Source organism: Epinephelus fuscoguttatus, linkage group LG19 (assembly GCF_011397635.1).
Source record: "Epinephelus fuscoguttatus linkage group LG19, E.fuscoguttatus.final_Chr_v1".
NCBI classification, from domain to species: Eukaryota; Metazoa; Chordata; class Actinopteri; order Perciformes; family Serranidae; genus Epinephelus; species Epinephelus fuscoguttatus.
In genome coordinates, this window is record NC_064770.1 from 8,580 (window position 1) to 28,208 (window position 19,629).

At 41.2% G+C, this 19,629-nt stretch overlaps 2 protein-coding genes across 2 annotated transcripts; one reads left to right on the forward strand and one right to left on the reverse strand.

Moving 5' to 3' along the window:
* Positions 1-1,359: 1,359 nt before the first annotated feature.
* Positions 1,360-5,993, reverse strand: LOC125878819 (zinc finger BED domain-containing protein 4-like). Its single transcript, XM_049560226.1, has 2 exons — positions 4,729-5,993; positions 1,360-4,253 (listed from the first exon to the last, which is right to left on the reverse strand). Exons 1-2 carry the CDS (start codon positions 5,965-5,967, stop codon positions 3,717-3,719), a joined length of 1,776 nt encoding a protein of 591 aa, XP_049416183.1. The 5' UTR covers positions 5,968-5,993; the 3' UTR covers positions 1,360-3,716.
* An 8,377-nt stretch (positions 5,994-14,370) lies between these two features.
* On the forward strand, positions 14,371-17,865 carry LOC125879480 (zinc finger BED domain-containing protein 4-like). The gene is made up of 3 exons (XM_049561391.1): positions 14,371-14,562; positions 15,148-15,325; positions 16,456-17,865. The coding sequence occupies exons 1-3, from the start codon at positions 14,371-14,373 to the stop codon at positions 17,274-17,276; spliced, it is 1,191 nt and encodes a 396-aa protein (XP_049417348.1). The 3' UTR covers positions 17,277-17,865.
* Positions 17,866-19,629: the final 1,764 nt, after the last annotated feature.

A 19,629-nucleotide genomic window follows, 5' to 3' on the forward strand; every position in this document is an offset into this window, starting at 1 on the left:
CTATAATATTATTACTTTCAATAATGTTGTTGTAAGCTACTGTCATTACCTGCATCTCTCTCTCTCTCTCTCTCTCTCTCTCTTTCTCTGTCTCATTGTGTCATGTGGATTACTGTTAATTTGTTATGCTGATTTGTTCTGTACGACATCTATTGCACGTTTGTCCGTCCTGGAAGAGGGATCCCTCCTCAGTTGCTCTTCCTGAGGTTTCTACCGTTTTTTTTTCCCCGTTAAAGGGTTTTTTTTGGGGAGTTTTTCCTTATCCGCTGCGAGGGTCATAAGGACAGAGGGATGTCGTATGCTGTAAAGCCCTGTGAGGCAAATTGTGATTTGTGATACTGGGCTTTATAAATAAAACTGAATTGAATTGAATTGAATTGAGGAATACAAGTGGAGGGTTTCTGAAGGTTCAAACACAGACCGGGCCACCACATCAAGTTCTCCGCTAATTCCGGAGCTGTTTATGGACGGGAGGAGTTTATTTATTTATTTATTTTTAACTTTTAGGATCCGACAACCTGTATGCTACGTAGCAGCTACACGTTAGCATGTTGCTGCTGGAGGAAAAAACACAAACCAGCCACCGCACCAAAGTTCTCCGGGCGGTAGGAGTTCTCTTCGGAGCTGTTCACGGGCAAAGGGAGTTTATTTTTTGAATTCTTTGGATTTGACAACCTAATGTTAGCCGGAGCTAACCCCGGACTTAAAGACCCTCAGCTCAGGAGGTGCTGAAACGTCTTAAATGCTGGTGGCGGTGAGTTTATTTAATTTTAAAGTTATGCAGTGTGTAGATATTTATACATATAAATAATAATGTCGCTGTCATATTCATGCCTTTAGATGACGTTATTTTGAGTGCAGATGGAGCAGCTAAGATGATAGCCCTGACCGATCTGAACTCCATTCAGAAAACAAGCATTTTAAAAGTTTTTTGCTTGTCGTCATGCTGACGGGCCAGACAAAGCATTAATTCAGACTTTTTGTGAATCAACATCATGATGTAGTTTGTGTGTATGTACAGTAGCCTTTGCATGTACAGTACGTATGTTTGCTCTCCCATGCCATCACTTGTGGGGACGAAAAGGAGTAAGCCCACTCCACTCGTGGGGCCCATTTGACTTGTGGGTGTATATGTGTGCGTATCATGGAGAAAAAGTTGTTACAGTCACCATGTTTACCCTAGAAGGTTGCCATTTGTCATAGAGGTTGAGTGTGAGTTTGTTAAGGTGTGCTGGGCGCTGTCACATGTCAATTGGCTGTGAAGGGACTGTTGCAGGGTAGGCATCTGAGTTCTCGAAACCACAGCCTGTAGCAGCCAAGCATGTCACTCTAATAGTACTCCCATTAAGCTGGCCTGCTCTCCCTGCCTTCCCTCCCACCAGAAGCTGCCTTCATCAGCTCTTGTTAACCATTTCCATGTTTTGCATATTCTGTGTTGTAAACTGTTTTCTTGTCTGTATACAACATCTATTGCATGTCTGCCTGTCCTGGGTGAGGGATCCCTCCTCCGTTGCTCACCATGAGGTTTCTCCAATTTTTTGGAGTTTTTCTTCAGTCGATGTGAGGGTTTAAGGGCAGAGGATGTTGTTATGATGCTATGTAAAGCCCTTTGAGACAAACTGTTGGGCTATACAAATGAAATTGCCTTGCCTAATAGGTGGCGAAATTTTACGACCAGCTTGGTTGTGGAACAGTTCGGTTTTGTTTCCAGCTGATTTCATTTTGGTGCGGCTGGCTCTGTGGTCTCAGAATGGAGTCAGGGGGAGGGTTAAACTGACGTAGGTATTCAAAGTGTGCGTTGTTGCTTTTTCAACTTGTTCAGACATTTACAACCAAGCTGTAAAATCACACATCAAGCATGTGTTTATCTCCTTATTGGGACTCAGAAGTAAACAGGACTTGGCTCTAATGTCAGTTTGGGTGGTTGTTTTTATTCGCAGGCATGAAACAGATAATAAGGTTGATTTTTTTTCCTGCATATTAATTTTGGTGGCGGCTGCCACCGCCTAAAATGGTCAGTGTGGGCTGAAACTAACACAACGCAGTATAATCATCCAACATATCAGTTTCTCTCAGATTTTAAAGTGAAACTGTGTGTTTGTGTTTTCCTGTTTTTATGATCGGGTCTGTTCATTTTGAGAGGTTAAATCTGCATATTTCCCCTACAACTCTGCATCAGTCTGAGGCTCTCTGCTCCCGTGCACGCTGTGTGCCACCTGTGTGTTCCCGTTTCCCTGTGCTATGTAAGCACACATCGGCATGGCGTGTCAGATTTGTTCCACCAATTGTCTATCTAGAGATAGTAATAAAGGCGAGAAAAGTGTTTTGATGATTTGATGAGAGCAGACTTCAGGACACAGATGCTGATCTGAGTCTGGGACGCCGCCTCGCTGTGTAGCCTAGAGACACAAGGGTGTGTGTCAGAGCTGGTCGAGCTTATGTTACAAAATGCTAACGTTGTTAATTCATATTTTGTTGCCCGGATGTTGTTGCAGCTTCGTCTACAACCTTACAAATGAAGAGACGAGACTGGACTTAAAATCAAACGTCATCTTTAGTGAATGAATAAAGGCACGGACATGTTAGCTTGTGCAAACAAGGGGGTACACAGCTCGACTGCTGCTAACACAGCATTGGCGCGAACAACAACAGAAGCTAAGTGACGTCATCACGTGATATATACTGGGTAGTGAAGTCCCTTTTAATACAAAGTAAGGCATTTACTTGGAAATGAACTTCTATACTCGTTACTTCAAAATCAAAATTTCAAATGAAATGTACAGTCTTCTTTTGACTAAATATTTACCACATTTACTGAGCATAAATATTAACTTCTTAACAATCCTCACAAATAAAATGTGTTACAGATATAATGCCCAGAATGTCTATAGTTAGACTAATGAGTAAGAGAAGATGCAGTATGTTGTTGTAATAATAATGACAGTAATAAGAGTAATATAGATAATGATAATAATAATGATGATTAGGGATGCAAATTATCGATTAATTCATTAATTGATAGTTGTTTCATCTTATCGATCGATGATCGATTAATTGATAAGCGGCGATTTTCTTGAGAAGCTGAATTTCCCTGTGAATCAATAGGTTCTATCTATACATAACATAAAAGCTATATCTTTCTTATGATATACAGAACAAATGCAAATCATATTCCTTAATCAAAGATTTATTTTGGGATATATTTGAGGGCAGCATTTTGGTAGCATACCAAAGATATTCTGAACAGTAAATATCAATATTACGCAGGCTACTTAACGTGAAAATAAATTGGGCATTCTCTCATCTGTGACATGGGAAACATTAATAGCAGCAGCTTCACATTCCTGAAGAGAAGAATACAATATGTAGGCTACTTTAACATGAAAATAAATTAGTGCACTGTCTCTTGGCAGCATAATAAAATAAATAAAATAAATTCTGAAAAGAAAATTAAATAAGGTTAAGGTAATAAATTGTGCACTGTCTCATCTGTCACATGTGCAATATTAGCAGCATTTATAAATCCCTGGGAAATGTGACAATATCACAATAACATTAGTAGAACAGGACTGGACTATCGTAGCTCTAGTTAACTAAAAATACAGGCTGCCTGAAAACAACAAAAAACATCCCTGAGAAAGATATGTGTGCCCACCTGCCTAAAACAGAACCAAAAACACATCCCTGGTGCTCCTCATAGCATAGATACTGTAGACCTATCTATTTTTGTTCAAGAATATCAGCATATCAACATGGTCAGGAGTAAGTCGTGTGCACGGCCTGTTTACAATGAGGTCAGCTGCTGAGAATACACGCTCAGCTGGGACTGACGTGTTTGGTATGGCCAAGTACTTTCGTGCCAGGTTTGTCAGCCTTGGAAACCTTCCTTCATTGACTTTCCACCATGCTGTGGGACTAGAATCAAGGAGTGGTGGCGGATCCTTCAGAAAGCTGTCCACTTCTTTTTCCACATCATTGGTGCTCCTGGTGGCATAGTTTTCACCCATGAGTAAAGCATAAGAACTGCGTCTGTGCACAGCTTCCTGGACTGGCACTTCACCGACCACCTGGTCTCCAGCGGCGTCTGCATCTGCTGATGTGGAGCTCGCACGTTCTGCTTCTGCTAGCAGTTGAAGCAGTTTGGCATGAGCTGCAAGCCTCCTCGTTGGGATCAGAAATGCCAGGTGCTTGTGTCGAGGATCCAACATCATGGCTAGCATTGGTGGTGTTGACGTCAGGTCATCAGAATCAATCTTTAAATAAAAAAACAATAAATTAGAATTAAATGTGATTTTGTTTTTAATCATAACTGCCAACAGGTAGTGTTTTATCATTTAATGAATGGACCACTATTAATCATTAATAGTGGTCCATTATTTTTTTTTTAAAGATATTTTTGGGGGCTTTTTCGCCTTTAATGTATAGGACAGACAAGCATGAAGGGGGGAGAGAGAGAGGGAGTGACATGCAGCAAAGGGCCACAGGCCAGAGCTGAACCCGGGCCGCTGCGGCAACAGCCTTGTACATGGGGCACCTGCTCCACCACCAAGCCACCGACGCCCCCACTAGTGGTCCCTTATTAATTGCTTATTTGCTATTAATTATTAATTAGATAGACAGTAGAAGCAGTTCAAAAATACAACTGTCAAACATAAAGTGCTTTTTGTGCATACAGCTAAAAAGATCTGCAATAATTTAACAATAATTTAATTAATGGACCTAGCTTACCTTCATCCTTTCACCCAGTGAAGTGCACACTCTGGATTTGAATTCCCCCACTTTGCTGGTGTCTCCCTCGTCTGTCTTGAGATGCACATTGATCAGGCTGAAGGTGATGGGATACGTGTCTGATATGGACACCTCAGTCTCAGTAGACATGACGGTAGTTGCACACTTGAGTGTTTCCAGCACTGGCGCTACATCCCCTATCAACTGCCAGTACTCATCTCTCAACTCCAGCGTCCTCGCGTCTGTGAGTTTGGTCACTGTGCGGTCTGATAGTACAGCAGACACGGCCCACCGCTGCTCCGTTACTCTGCTAAACATGTCACAGACAGAATTCCACCTGGTTTTACAGGATTGGATGAGTTTATGAGACGGCAGCTGCATCTGTTTCTGTTTTGCTTCAAGCGCTTTGTTTGCTGGATTGCTATGACTGAAGTGTTTTACCAGTCTGCTGGCAGCTACAATGACTCGGTTAATGTAGGTAGCGAACCCGTCGTTAATGGCCAGCTGCAGGGTATGCTGAAACCGAGTGCCAACTGACTCGTGTGGGACTGTTTGCTGAGATAATATTCCGTGCATAACCAATAACCATGCATAACCAACTACACGCCCGGTGAGTCCCCATGTTTCCACAGCCTCGTTCAACTTGTTAGCTAAATTGTCAGCTGTATGTCTCACTGCCATGCTCTCTGTGAGTAGGACTGCTGACATTACCTGCCAATCCTTTTCAGTGTGTTGGCATGTAACTGTGATGTAGCTTTCTGTATTTAAGGAAGTCCAACAGTCGGTTGTGAGGGCCACATTCGCGGTTGCAAGTTGTGTTTTCAACTCAGCCTTCTTCCTCACATAGCTTGCTTCCACGTGGGTAGTTATGGTCGTTCTAGAGGGGATATTATACCCTGGCTCGATGTACTTTATCACTTCTCGAAATCCCTGTCCATTAACGACGTTTATCGGCAGCATGTCTGTTGTAACCATGTTACATATTCTCTGAGTAATGCCCTCCGCTTTCCCAGCGTCACATACCGTCCGTCCCAACGTTGTGGTGATTGTAGGCTGTGAAGCCGATCCACTCGCTCCATGCAGCATGACTGAATGTGTCGTATTCAGGTGGTAATTCAACAAAGTTGTGGAGGAGTTGTACTTTAAAATACTACCACATATTGTGCATTTGGTGTCTTTGTCGTCATTAACCAACTTAAAATGGCTCCACACTGCACTCCTTCTTGTCCGTTTCATCATCCCGCTTCGTGTTTATGTTGTTCTCGTCAGAGCCCTGCTTCTAGTGTGTTCTTGCGTGTGCGTCAAGTACGTCTGGCGTCAAGAGCGCCTCACGTGGACTGGCGGGGAAATACAGATTTAAAAACGCAATTAATTGCAATTAATTTATTTTAATCAAGTAATTTCTTATCGACAATTAATCGATTAATTTGTTTGCATCCCTAATGATGATTATGATCATAATAATAGCCATAAAGATGATAGTAGTAGTAATAATGATAATAATAATAATAATAATAATAATAATAATAATTAGAAAGCAAATTTCTGAAAAATTGATAAAGCCTGCTGAGCCACACCACGCATACGCCACAGGCCACCAAATTTCAGCTTTTATAGTCCAAAATTCTCTTCTCTGATAAATTATAATTAGTCTGTTAGTTATCTGTTATTATCTGAAATGTGTACAATTGATGTGAACAAAATTCGTACTCGTACTCGTACTCGTTGTCCTCCGCTTATCTGGGTCCGGGTCGGTAAAAAAGAGTTATTTTCATTTTTTGGTGGCCAGGCCAATAAAAATATATAAGGAGCCAGTAAAACTCTGATCTACTGGCCAAGGGGGGAAAAAATGTTAGGTTGAACCCTGCACAGTCACAAGTAGGGATACACATGGTTAACCGCTTAACCGTTAACAGATAACAAGAACCTTGACCGGTTTAGTACAACCAGTTCATTTTTTTTGTGCTATCTCCCAGGACATTGGTTCCATCTGAGCAGGTATTCTACGCTGCAGGTCTCACAGTGAACAGCCTGCACACCAGGCTCACCCCACCGCATGTCCACATGTTGCTTTTTCTTAACCTCTTTAACTCGTTCAGACGCCTGCGTCCACGCTCCCTCCCTCCTCTGTTAAATGGGATCTCACAGGCGCACTACGTCATCAAACCATGTGATGCTTGGTGTCACCATCTGTCATTGTTTTTCTTTTGTTCCTTATGGTTTTTGCACAAGAGCAGCCTAAATACACGAAGTCCAAAATTGCGATGAGTGGTGACAAGTCATGTCATGCCGTTTTTCGAGGGGAAAAGTTAAAGGATTACTCGCGCTCTCATGCAGAGCCGTCAATGAATACGAAGCTGGTTTATAAAAGGTGAGATCTCACTCCTACCACTATTTTTGGCTGAGATATACCACCTAGAAAGTAGGATCACAACTTTCACATTTCATATGGCTTTATTTGGTGATATTTTATGGTGTTTCTATGTCATAAACAACATCAGCTATCATAATCACACCTGATTTCAATAAGGTACAATGTTTGAAGCTGGCTGAGTGTTGTTTGATCACTGATAGTACTGTTTTGAAGCGGACATGCACATATACCCCGAGGCTCGGCTCTCCCCCCCCGCGCAGCAGCCCTCCCCATCCCTCCCTCGCGGACCCGCACATACTCCGGAGGCTCGACTCTCCCTCTCCGTGGAGAGCCCTCGGCTCCGCTCCCACGGCCGACCCTCGGGCCCGGTCCCACCTCACCCTTCCCATCCCTCCGGGGCTCTGGGGAACCCAGTTCTGTCTTCCTTTTTTTTTTTGGTTGTTTAGCCGTGTCGGCAGTTGTAGCCAATGCTGGAATAGCTATTTTACGTGGTGCACTGTTCACCATTGCCGCTTGCTCTCCCCTTCTGCTGGCGGCACGGGAACGCGCATATACAGTAGAACAGCCAATAGGAACACAGTGGTCTGAGCTGACCTTTGATTGGTTGATGCACATCGGCATGATACTGATTCTTTAGAGGCTGACCACAGAGCCATGGTGAGGTGCAAAAACCTTTGTCTCAGACCACTTGATTTAAATTATGCTTAGAGGATATTATGAAATTTTTACTCAATTATACCAAAACAATGTTGCCTACTACTTTAAATAAAATATAGGCTACTTCAATCATTTTGAGTTGTTATAAAGTTAGTGATTAGCTTTAAAATATGAAAATGACCGATCCAGATGTTTTTGTCGCAAAAATTTATTTGATGGGTCACCTGCCTCTGAACGACCACCACCACCCTATTTGGTGCCAGGAAAAACCCTGGATAATGTACACAGGAAAACCCTCACACAGCAAAAGCCGCCGGGTGGAATCGAACCAAGGGTCGCTGCAGCGGGCATGCTCTACCGAGTGAGATATGACGCTCGCGGCTCATCGTATTTAATCGAGTAATAGATTTCATCGAGTGTTTCAGTGACGGTGAGCTGCCGCTGCTTCATTATTACCGCCGCTAAGTCAGAGTTGGGGCAGACGCACAGTAATGGCCCCTTTCCACTACACAGTTGCAGCTCTACTCGGCTCGGCTCTACTCACCTTGGTTTAGGTGCTTTTCCATTACAGCTCAGTTCTTCATAGTTCCTCCTCAGCGTGGGCGGGGTCGTCATATCACGGCGGCTACGGCCGCGTCGTCTCGCTCTCTCGTCTGCACCTCGATCACGGACCACAGTGTGGTTTTCCAGACAACATTTTTTTAATCTCTTTTTACATTTTAATCTCGTCTCCTTCAGCGTCACATTCTCACTATAGCTGTTCTGTTGTAAACAAACACGTGCTGCAGCTGAGCTACACAGCAGTTAAATGATTGGCTGTTTGCCTGTCACTCGTAGCATCCAGGGATGTTTCAAAGTCCCACATCCTCGAGTTTTACACTGCTGACTTGTATCACCGGAACGGACGTGTCCTGTGACCCATAGTAACCGAGTAGCCTAACCCACACGTTAAAATTATGATATAAACAATAGAGGGTTATATCCTATGGTAGACATTTTTATATCGCACTACGATATATATCATAATATCGCACAGCACTAGGCCCACCCATTTTTATCAAGCCCACCGAAAATGTCATGTCTGCCTGTGCCACTGGGGAGAGGCTAAGATGCATAGACACATTCAGTATTGCTTTAACTTTTTGCAAACCTTTCGATATCCTACATTTGAGTTATCCTCTCTTGGAATCAATCTGATCAGTCATTCACTTACTATCTGAGCTGTTTACACTTGTACATGGTGAAATATATTCTATATATCTCATTCATCAGCAAAAATGATCCACTGCCTCAATAAACAGTCATTGTTCAGGGCAGCCGCTATTGCCTTTTTTTTTTTTTTTTTAACTTGCTGCTGTTTTGAAGTGGTACCAACCTCTGTCTTCTAATAACAGTCTCAATCCAGAGTCTGTTTCCTAATGTTGTCATTGAACTCAGAATATCTCTCTCTTCTTGAAGTCGCCTGTGGTTGCCAAAATGTTCGTTTTCAGAGGTTGCTATTCGGCATGGAGATTGAGTGTTTGTCTGTAAATGTCTGTATTTTGTTTCATCCCAATTGGTTTAAAGGAGGATGAATGATTGGCTGATTTCTGGGTCTGCACAAACTCTCCAGTCTGTCATTGCCAAATATTTCGCTCTAGGAGGTTTCCACTTGCCATGGAGGTTGAGTATGTGTTTGTGTTAGGTAAAATGAAGAGTTTATGGTAATCTCATGCTTGGATTTATCATTAATGTACACTCAGTGGTCTTGCTCTCTTTGTTACTATATAATTAATCTATAGACACAAATCGGGTATTTAATGTTACACATTATAGTTTGATTTTAACATACAGAAAGACAAACTAATCACCTTTTAGGTAACAGTTATCTTTTTCATTCCAAAATTGTGCACATAAATGAATAGTATGTTGTGATTTTGTCTGTCAAAAGGTAACTTTTGCAACCTTTTTCCACCCTCAATGAGCATTACACTACTATCTGAAAACTTAATTCTAAAATAGTATGCTGCAATAGCCCAAAAATCTAATGATTATTAATTAGAGACGTTGATAATAGGGATGGGCAGCACAAGCAAAAACACTATTCGAAAATCATGGCAACTATTCGCCAATTTTTCGAATAATTCTCATCCTCCTTTCCCCTGTTTGTAGAAGAGCATCAAATTACCTGGTAGCCCATCTCACACCACTGTAGCAATCCTATACTGCCCTCGTGCGGTTAGGAGCTGAATTGCATGTCAAATAAAGGGGGGAAATAAGACGGCGAATAGTAATAGTTGCATTAAAAAATCGATTTTTCAAAAATAAAACGACTATTCGAAATTCGAAAATTGTGACCCATCCCCTAGTTGATAACATAGCGTCCACAAGTGGTAGTTAGAGAAGTGGGTAATAATGTGGGTCCAATAGGTGACACAGAGAAGTGTTTAAAATGGGTGCAACAAGTGACAAAATTAGAGAGGTGTGTAATAATATGGGTCCAATAAGTGACACAGAGAAGTGTGTAAAATGGGTGCAACAAGTGACAGATTTAGAGAGGTGTGTAATAATATGGGTCCAATAAGTGACACAGAGAAGTGTGTAAAATGGGTGCAACAAGTGATAGATTTAGAGAGGTGTGTAATAATATGGGTCCAATAAGTGACACAGAGAAGTGTTTAAAATGGGTGCAACAAGTGACAAAATTAGAGAGGTGTGTAATAATATGGGTCTAATAAGTGACACAGAGAAGTGTGTAAAATGGGTGCAACAAGTGACATATTTAGAGAGGTGTGTAATAATATGGGTCCAATAAGTGACACAGAGAAGTGTGTAAAATGGGTGCAACAAGTGACAGATTTAGAGAGGTGTGTAATAATATGGGTCCAATAAGTGACACAGAGAAGTGTGTAAAATGGGTGCAACAAGTGACAAAATTAGAGAGGTGTGTAATAATATGGGTCCAAAAGTGACATTGTAAGAGAAGTGTGTAAAATGGGTGCAACAAGTGACATATTTAGAGAGGTGTGTAATAATATGAGTCCAATAAGTGACACAGAGAAGTGTGTAAAATGGGTGCAACAAGTGATAGATTTAGAGAGGTGTGTAATAATATGGGTCCAATAAGTGACACAGAGAAGTGTGTAAAATGGGTGCAACAAGTGACAGATTTAGAGAGGTGTGTAATAATATGGGTCCAATAAGTGACACAAAGAAGTGTGTAAAATGGGTGCAACAAGTGACAAAATTAGAGAGGTGTGTAATAATATGGGTCCAAAAGTGACATTGTAAGAGAAGTGTGTAAAATGGGTGCAACAAGTGACATATTTAGAGAGGTGTGTAATAATATGAGTCCAATAAGTGACACAGAGAAGTGTGTAAAATGGGTGCAACAAGTGACATATTTAGAGAGGTGTGTAATAATATGGGTCCAATAAGTGACACAGAGAAGTGTGTAAAATGGGTGCAACAAGTGACATATTTAGAGAGGTGTGTAATAATATGGGTCCAATAAGTGACACAGAGAAGTGTGTAAAATGGGTGCAACAAGTGACAAAATTTAGAGAGGTGTGTAATAATATGGGTCCAATAAGTGACACAGAGAAGTGTGTAAAATGGGTGCAACAAGTGACAGATTTAGAGAGGTGTGTAATAATATGGGTCCAATAAGTGACACAAAGAAGTGTGTAAAATGGGTGCAACAAGTGACAAAAAAAGAGAGGTGTGTAATAATATGGGTCCAATAAGTGACACAGAGAAGTGTGTAAATGGGTGCAACAAGTGACAGATTTAGAGAGGTGTGTAATAATATGAGTCCAATAAGTGACACAGAGAAGTGTGTAAAATGGGTGCAACAAGTGACAAAATTAGAGAGGTGTGTAATAATATGGGTCCAATAAGTGACACAGAGAAGTGTGTAAAATGGGTGCAACAAGTGACAGATTTAGAGAGGTGTGTAATAATATGGGTCCAATAAGTGACACAGAGAAGTGTGTAAAATGGGTGCAACAAGTGACAAAATTAGAGAGGTGTGTAATAATATGGGTCCAATAAGTGACACAGAGAAGTGTGTAAAATGGGTGCAACAAGTGACATATTTAGAGAGGTGTGTAATAATATGAGTCCAATAAGTGACACAGAGAAGTGTGTAAAATGGGTGCAACAAGTGACAGATTTAGAGAGGTGTGTAATAATATGGGTCCAATAAGTGACACAGAGAAGTGTGTAAAATGGGTGCAACAAGTGACAGATTTAGAGAGGTGTGTAATAATATGGGTGTAAAATGGGTGCAACAAGTGACAAAATTAGAGAGGTGTGTAATAGTATGGGTCCAAAAGTGACATTGTAAGAGAAGTGTGTAAAATGGGTGCAACAAGTGACAAAGCGTGAGAGTGGTCCCCATAGGTGACAACCCTGACTCCTGTGAATTATTTTTTTTGGAATTCTGCTTATTTAAACAGACTTTTGTAATATCTGACTGTTGCTGATCATTGGTGATTTTTTTCATAGCTGTACAAGCCCTGGAAAGGGTGGTCCCCGCAGGTGACAATCCTGACCAATGGTCTCTCAAGTTATGGCGCGGAAGTCTGTGTGTGTGTGTGTGTGTGTGTGTGTGTGTGTGTCTGTGTGTGTGTGTGTGTGTGGGGGGGGGTGGGGGGGGGTGGGGGGGGTTCAATATGTATGTAATATTTTTGTTGTATGTTTTTATTCTGTGAAGCACTTTGTGCGGCATTTTTAATGTATGCTATACAAATAAAGTTTGACTGATTGATTGATTAATTATACTTAGTCTTCAGTTGTTCAAAAGACATCAGGAGCCCCCCATGATACAAATCGCTCAGGGACCACACTCCCTTCTCCCTCCAATGAGCAAACAGCGGGTCCTCAGCAGAAGGCTTGAAAGCATGATTGTCACAAATTGGCATATCCCTGTACATATTTGGGGCCTTCAAGTATGATTTAATCTGGTTCCAAATTTTTGTTGAGTTGTGTATCATGTGTATCACCTTTGTACACGGATTTGCTTATTTTGATGGGACTGTGCTGCCCAGTAGAAATAGTTGAAGGCTGGTAGGCTGAAGCCACCCTCTTGTTCTAATTTACAGAGGTGTTTTTTGTTTATATGTGCTACTTTGTTTTGCCAGAGAAAAGGAATCATTATCGAATCCAGTTTCCTGAATTATGCTTGTGGAATGCAGGATGGTATTGATTGGAAAATATATAGAAAATGTGGGAGAACCACCATTTTAATGGTATTTATTCTCCCTACCAGTGATAGTGGGTGGGTCTTCCAGAAATCAATATTCTGTTTCAGCTGGTTCATTTACCGCAACTTTTTGTCACTGCCCCCAGCCGCAGCCGCCTGCTCTTGTCTACTTTCCAGGCGAGGTGCAGTTCATCTCGAACGAGTCTATTATCAAAGTAGCGGAGTGAGAGAGTGATACATCCTGTCAGCCGAGGGGTTTCCTATCTGTGCAGCCGAGCACCGCAGCACCTCCACGGACTATTACATCCAGACGGTCCCGGTGTTTCCTCCGCAGGCTCCACTTCACTCAGCTGCCCAACAAACCCGCTGCTTCTTCCCACTTTAACCTGAATAACAAACTGGGGCTCGGTGCTGTGCGTTATTCAGGTTAAAGTGGGAAGAAGCAATGGGTCTGTCGGGCAGCTGAGTGAAGTGGAGACTGAGGAGGAAGCACCGGTTAGCCCCGGTTTCACTACAGGCAAAGTAACTCTCTACAGGGGTGAGGAAATAAAACCTGAACAGCCAATCAGAGTGATCGCCGCCGATTCAACATGCTCAATCAGCCGAAAATTTGGAATGAATGAGGAACTAACTATTAGTTAATTATTACCTACCCTTTCTGTGTACCCTAAAGTAAAGTGAGACCTCAAAATGAGTAGGTAATGATTCAGTACTCATTACCTACTCAATTTGAGGTCTCACTTTACTTTATGGTACACAGAAAGGGTAGGTAATGATTAACTAATAGTTAGTTCCTCATTAGTTCCTCAGTAACTACTCCTCTGAAATTTATTCAGGAGTTACTGAAGAACTGACCATTAACTAATAGTTAGTTCCTCATTAGTTCCTCAGTAACTACTGTAATTTTTGTGTATTTTACACAAAAAGGGTAACTAATGAGTAAGTAATGAATCAGTACTCATTACCTACTCATTTTGATGTCTCACTTTACTTTAGGGTACACAAAAAGGGTAGGTAATGAGTAGGTAATGATTCAGTACTCATTACCTACTCATTTTGATGTCTCACTTTACTTTAGGATACACAAAAAGGGTAGGTAATGATTAAGTAATAGTTAGTTCCTCAGTAACTACTCCTCTGAAATTTGATTAGGAGTTACTGAAGAACTGACCATTAACTAATAGTTAGTTCCCCCTTCATTACAACGGTGTTCAGTTCAGATGTGATCAGTATAGGCCTGGGCGATTATATGATCGTGATTAGTGATCGCGATTAATTTCAGGTCGATTATGGTGATCAGCTGTGAGCCTATTTACTCGATCAAACATGGCGAAAATGTGCGTGGCAACAGCCAATCAGAGTCGATCTTTTCCTGCTCCACTTCCGCTTGAAAGTTGCCGAGGGAGTAAGCAGAGGAGTAAACAGCATGACTGAACATGGAGCTAAACGCGGAGCCAAACGCGGAGCCGAGGACAGCGAAACAGATGTCAGCCTTGACTTGGCGTTATCCTCCGAAGATGAGGCTATTGTTGACAGGAAAAGTTACTCAACGTCGGTTGTGTGGCGGTGGTTCGGGTATCTCCAAAGTGACGTGCAGCAAATTAAGCCGGTCTGCAAGGTATGTCGGCGGTCTGTGCCCTCAAAAACCGGCAACACAACAAATCTTTTTAACCATTTGAAGAAGTACCACCCGAGTGACTATACAGAAAGCATGAAAACGCAAGCGGAGTCTGCACAGCCTGTCACTGCTACTTACACACGTAGTATTACCAGTGTAGCCACTACGAGCGGTGCAGCGGCAGCCCCCCAACCAAAGCAGCAATCAATAGTGTCATCTTTTGCTGCCATTGCGCCATATGAGCAACATTCCAAAAGGAGAAAAACGATCACACACGCCATTGCTTTTTGTCTAGCAAAAGACATGATGCCTTTAAACTCAGGATTTGAGCATTTAATCAAAGTGCTGGACCCGAGGTACGAAATCCCCGGCAGAAAATATTTTTCTCAAACTGCAATGCCACAGCTATATGACGAATGCAGAGGAAAGCTGGAAACTGAGCTTAAAGAGGTGAAATACTTTGCAACTACAAGTGACCTTTGGTCAACTCGCACATCAGAGCCATATTTGAGTCTCACGATTCATTACATTGACAAGGAGTGGGCTCTTCAAAGCACATGCTTGCAGACTGTGTATTTTCCGGAGGACCACACTGCTAAAATCATCAGCCAGGGGCTGGAGGATGCGCTGGAATCATGGGGCCTTAGCGAAGACCGACAGGTGTGCATCACAACAGATAACGGAGCCAACATAGTAAAAGCTGTTGCTCTCAAAGGCTGGACGCGGCTGCAGTGTTTCGGTCATCGGCTGCACTCAGCTATTGGTGAGTAAATAACAAGAAAGTTGTTCCATGTTTTTGTTTTTTGCTTTAAAAATAACAGATATTGGTTACATATTTTATTATTTTCACCTTAAGTTCTGACACTATATCATTTTTTTGTCTGTCCTTGATAACAGTTGATAATAGTTCATGAATAACATTTGAAAATATTTCAAAACAACAATTTGATTTAATTGTTATGGAGTATTTTAGATTTTTTATTTTGAAGTCTAAATTTATTCTCTAAATTTATGAAAACTGTATGACATTGTGAAGCCAGGGATGAATCACACAAAACTTAAAATACGATTTTGTGGGTTAATTTAATGTAATTTTAAAAAAATATGGAGGGTTATTCCACCAATAAACAAACTTCTTCACCTGGAAAAGTGACATGAGTCCCACCATAGAAATTATCTCTGAAATTTCAATTAGGAAAACTTTATCTCAAAAAGAGTCCACATTGCTCCTGTGCAAGCTCAGTATTACTGTATTTTAATTTAAAAGCTGACAAAAATGTTCACTAAAAATACGGCAGTGGCACTCTAACTCAAGGTTAGCATGCTCTGGTGGCCAACATGGAATGTTTACAATTCAGAGAAAATCATCGGCATCTGTAATCCATCTGCAGCAGCTACCATTCCCAGATAGACAGTGCGTGTTTACTTCATGTATTTTCCCAGCTAAGGCTCTCAGTAAGCATTTGACAGCGAAAATATGCCCCCCGCTGTCAATCAATCAGTCAATCAATCAATCAAGAAATCTTTATTTGTATAGCGCCAAATCATAACAAATGTTATCTCAAGACACTTTACAATAGAGCAGGCTGAAGACAAACTCTTCATTTTATGGATACAATACACATATATGCATAGATACACATATAGAATACACATATACATATATATACAAATATATACATCCAACACCCAACATGAATCCACAGCCAATCATGAATCATGTTTGCTGTCTAAAACAAAAAACTACAGCGGCACAATTACAACTGAAAATTATGTTTATAGTGGTTTTATGTGAAGTGTCTGGACTTAAAATAAAGTTTTTTACCACCTGGTTACACTTGTGATTATGTAAAAAGTTTGTCATTAATTTTTTATTTTTTTTCTTTTCTTCAGAGGGAAGCATGAAGGACAAGAGGATTGAGAGAGCTGTCAGTGTGTCCAAGAAAGTGGTCAGTGCTTTTTCTTACTCATGGAAAAAGAAAAGGGCTCTAGCAGCTGCCCAAGACGAACTCAAACTGCCGAAGCACAGGCTGATCACAGAATCCCCTACCAGGTGGGGGTCTCATCATGCCATGATCGCAAGGGTACTGGAGCAAGAGAAGGCCATTGCAAAGGTATTATCAGATGATCGAAAAAACAGGCACCTGATTCCGTCATGGCAGGACATTGATGTCTTGGAGTCTGTCCACAAGGCCTTAAATCCACTTGTTGACTTCACTGACACCCTTTCTGGAGAAGCATATGTCAGTGTTTCTTGTGTGAAACCTGTCCTTCAACTCTTCAATGAAGAGGTCTTAAAGCCAGAAGACACTGACACAGACCCTACCAAGGCCATAAAGAGTTCAGTCACCAGCTACTTAAATGGAAAATTTGATGCTGCTGCCACTGATGACCTCCTTTGCATGGCAACCCTCGTTGATCCTCGCTTCAAGATCCACTACATCCAGGCTGACAAAGTAGAGGCTGTGAGGGCCAACGCTGTCTCTCAAATGTTGGATGAATGGAAGACATCGCAGTCTAGGCCTGCTACCTCAGCAGAAGCTACAACTTCAGCTACACCAGTGAAAATACAGAGGAAGACACTTGGCAGCTTTTTCAAAAAGCCCTACTCTGTCTCTACTTCTGGTCAAACAGACCAGCAGGCTGTTGAGGCAGAACTAAACAGCTACCTGCAAGCACCAAATGCAGACAGTGAAACCAATCCGTTGACATAGTGGAAGATCCACTCCTCAACATATCCCAGAGTTAGCCTCCTGGCAAGGCGGTACCTCTGTATTCCTGCCACCAGCTCACTCTCAGAGAGGGCTTTTAGCACTGGGGGCAATATTGTGTCCTGCCACAGGGCAGCTTTAAAGCCAGATGCTGTAGACAGGCTAGTCTTTCTGGCAAAAAACCTAGGCCAAAGTCCTAAATAATGTGCACTAGATTCAGCATGTATAATGTTTACAAGTATTGCACTTTTTATTCAGGTGGTTTGTAACATGGTAAAACTAGCTCATCTGTGTTGTTATTAAAGATGATGCACATTTGAAAGTAGCAATGATGTTAACAGAGTATGTAGCATCATAACTTAAAAATGTTAATGTTTACATTCCAAGGTTTCCTCATTATCCCCAAGGGGACAGTTTGTTTATTTTCTATCTTGTATACCTCCAAAAATACTCAGGACTGTAAGGTAGCGCACTTTTGGTGTTATATTTTTCTACATTTGTTGCACTGTTGTTTGCTTTGTTATTTACTTCGTTTCTTAATAAAATGTTGAACTAACCTCTAGTTTCTTTAGTTTTAAATACAGATACTTTAAAACTGGCAGTTTAAAAACAATAAAAAATATTGTGATAATAATCGAGATCGGATGATATGAAAAAATAAATCGTGATCATTTTTTTGAGTAATGATTCTGTACTGATGAAGTAACTTAGTTAATTCATCATTAAGTCATGATTAACTCCTCTATGAAATTTGATCAGGGGTTACTGAAGAACTGACCATTAACTAGTTAGTTAATCATTCGTTCCTCACATCCATATGTAATTTTCCAATCTAACTACATAGCTTTGGCATAGTCTTACTGATCAAACAAGGTGTCAATCACAGTCACTCTGCTTAGACCAGCTGTCAGTGGTCAAACAGGGAGGTGCACACTTCCCATTGGTTAAAGGTAGAAAGTCCCACCTCTCAGTGAGGAGCTTGTACTCATAGGCACAGGAATGACACGAGCAGATGACAGAGAAATGAGTTAAATTACCACACAATGTCTGCGGTGTGAAATGTTGATGTAAACACAAAGCTAACACTCCGAGATACTTGCAGGAAACGTGAGGGAGGAACCGAGACCTGTGCTAGGGAGTTTTACCGCATTTATCAACGTCTTGGTGAGTTAATGCTAACGCAGCTAGTGATGTTAGCTCATGCTGCAGATGATATCGGCGCCCACCATGTAAAGTGTGTGCTTCCCTCTAACTGTTATACCACACTAACTTGGCGTTGCGACCTACTCATAACTGTAAAGTGCTACAGTTGTTTTGCCTCGAGGTCATTGCCGTTTATACTTGTGTTAGTAGTGTACTGTATACATTTGCACCCTTACAGTTGGTTATGGATGTCATTAACGATGAATAATCAAGCGTAACACAGTGTGTGTACTAGTGTAGCCTACAGTTTCGAAATATGTGTGTTAATAGCATACATGATTTTGTTATTCATAGTTAAGTTGAAAAATGTTAAACAAATGATTAAAAACATTATCTTTGTAGTTCAAAAGGAAATGTGTATTATTTGTAATTGATTAATATGCTTAATAATCACAAGTTATGGATTAAAAAGCTAATAATTCATGATGTGAAATGTAAAGACAGGATAAAGTATTCCATGCTGAGAAAAACTATACAGTTAAAAGTTATTCATCTGCTCACTTTGTGTTACTGTGATGTATTTATGTGATATTGATTATGGCCATAAAACAACTGAAGTTGATGATGCAAAATAGTAATAGCTCTGTTTCTACACAGGTGAAGTTTTTGAGATCCTATGGCAAATTACATATGGATTTGAGATTCTACCTGACGAGAGAGATGGCAAGCCACCCACGAACTTGATCTCTGCCGTTATTGGACGACACATGGACACTCACCCTCTTGCGATTGGACTTTGAATTGGACTTTGAACTTACTCCACAGTAGTGGTACGTGAGGCACCGTAGTACTACGGTCCTCCACCCTGCAACACTAGTGATATCAGCCAACACTGTATGTAGTTTTTAGATGTGAAAAGTTCTAGACCCATGCAAATTAGTTCCGGAACGCACCAGGGCTTTTTCTGAAAAGATCCTGGTATGCGTTCCAGTACGTTCTGGCTCAAATTAAGCACTGTTAACTACTCATTAGTTCCTCATTTGTTCCTCAGTAACTACTCCTCTGAAATTTGATCAGGGGTTACTGAAGAACTGACCATTGACTAATAGTAAGTTCATCATTAGTTCCTCAGTAACTACTCATTAGTTCCTCATTCGTTCCTCAGTAACTACTCTAATTTTGTGTAGCTTAGTTCCTCAGTAATTACTCATTA

Coding starts and splice junctions, on each gene's coding strand:
- LOC125878819 (XM_049560226.1), bottom strand. CDS start 5,967: ATGATGAAACGGACAAGAAGGAGTGCAGTGTGGAGCCATTTTAAGTTG. Junction 4,254..4,728: donor CACTGGGTGAAAGGATGAAG/GTAAGCTAGGTC, acceptor TTTTATTTAAAG/ATTGATTCTGATGACCTGAC.
- LOC125879480 (XM_049561391.1), top strand. CDS start 14,371: ATGACTGAACATGGAGCTAAACGCGGAGCCAAACGCGGAGCCGAGGAC. Junction 14,563..15,147: donor AAATTAAGCCGGTCTGCAAG/GTATGTCGGCGG, acceptor TATTTTCCGGAG/GACCACACTGCTAAAATCAT. Junction 15,326..16,455: donor TCGGCTGCACTCAGCTATTG/GTGAGTAAATAA, acceptor TCTTTTCTTCAG/AGGGAAGCATGAAGGACAAG.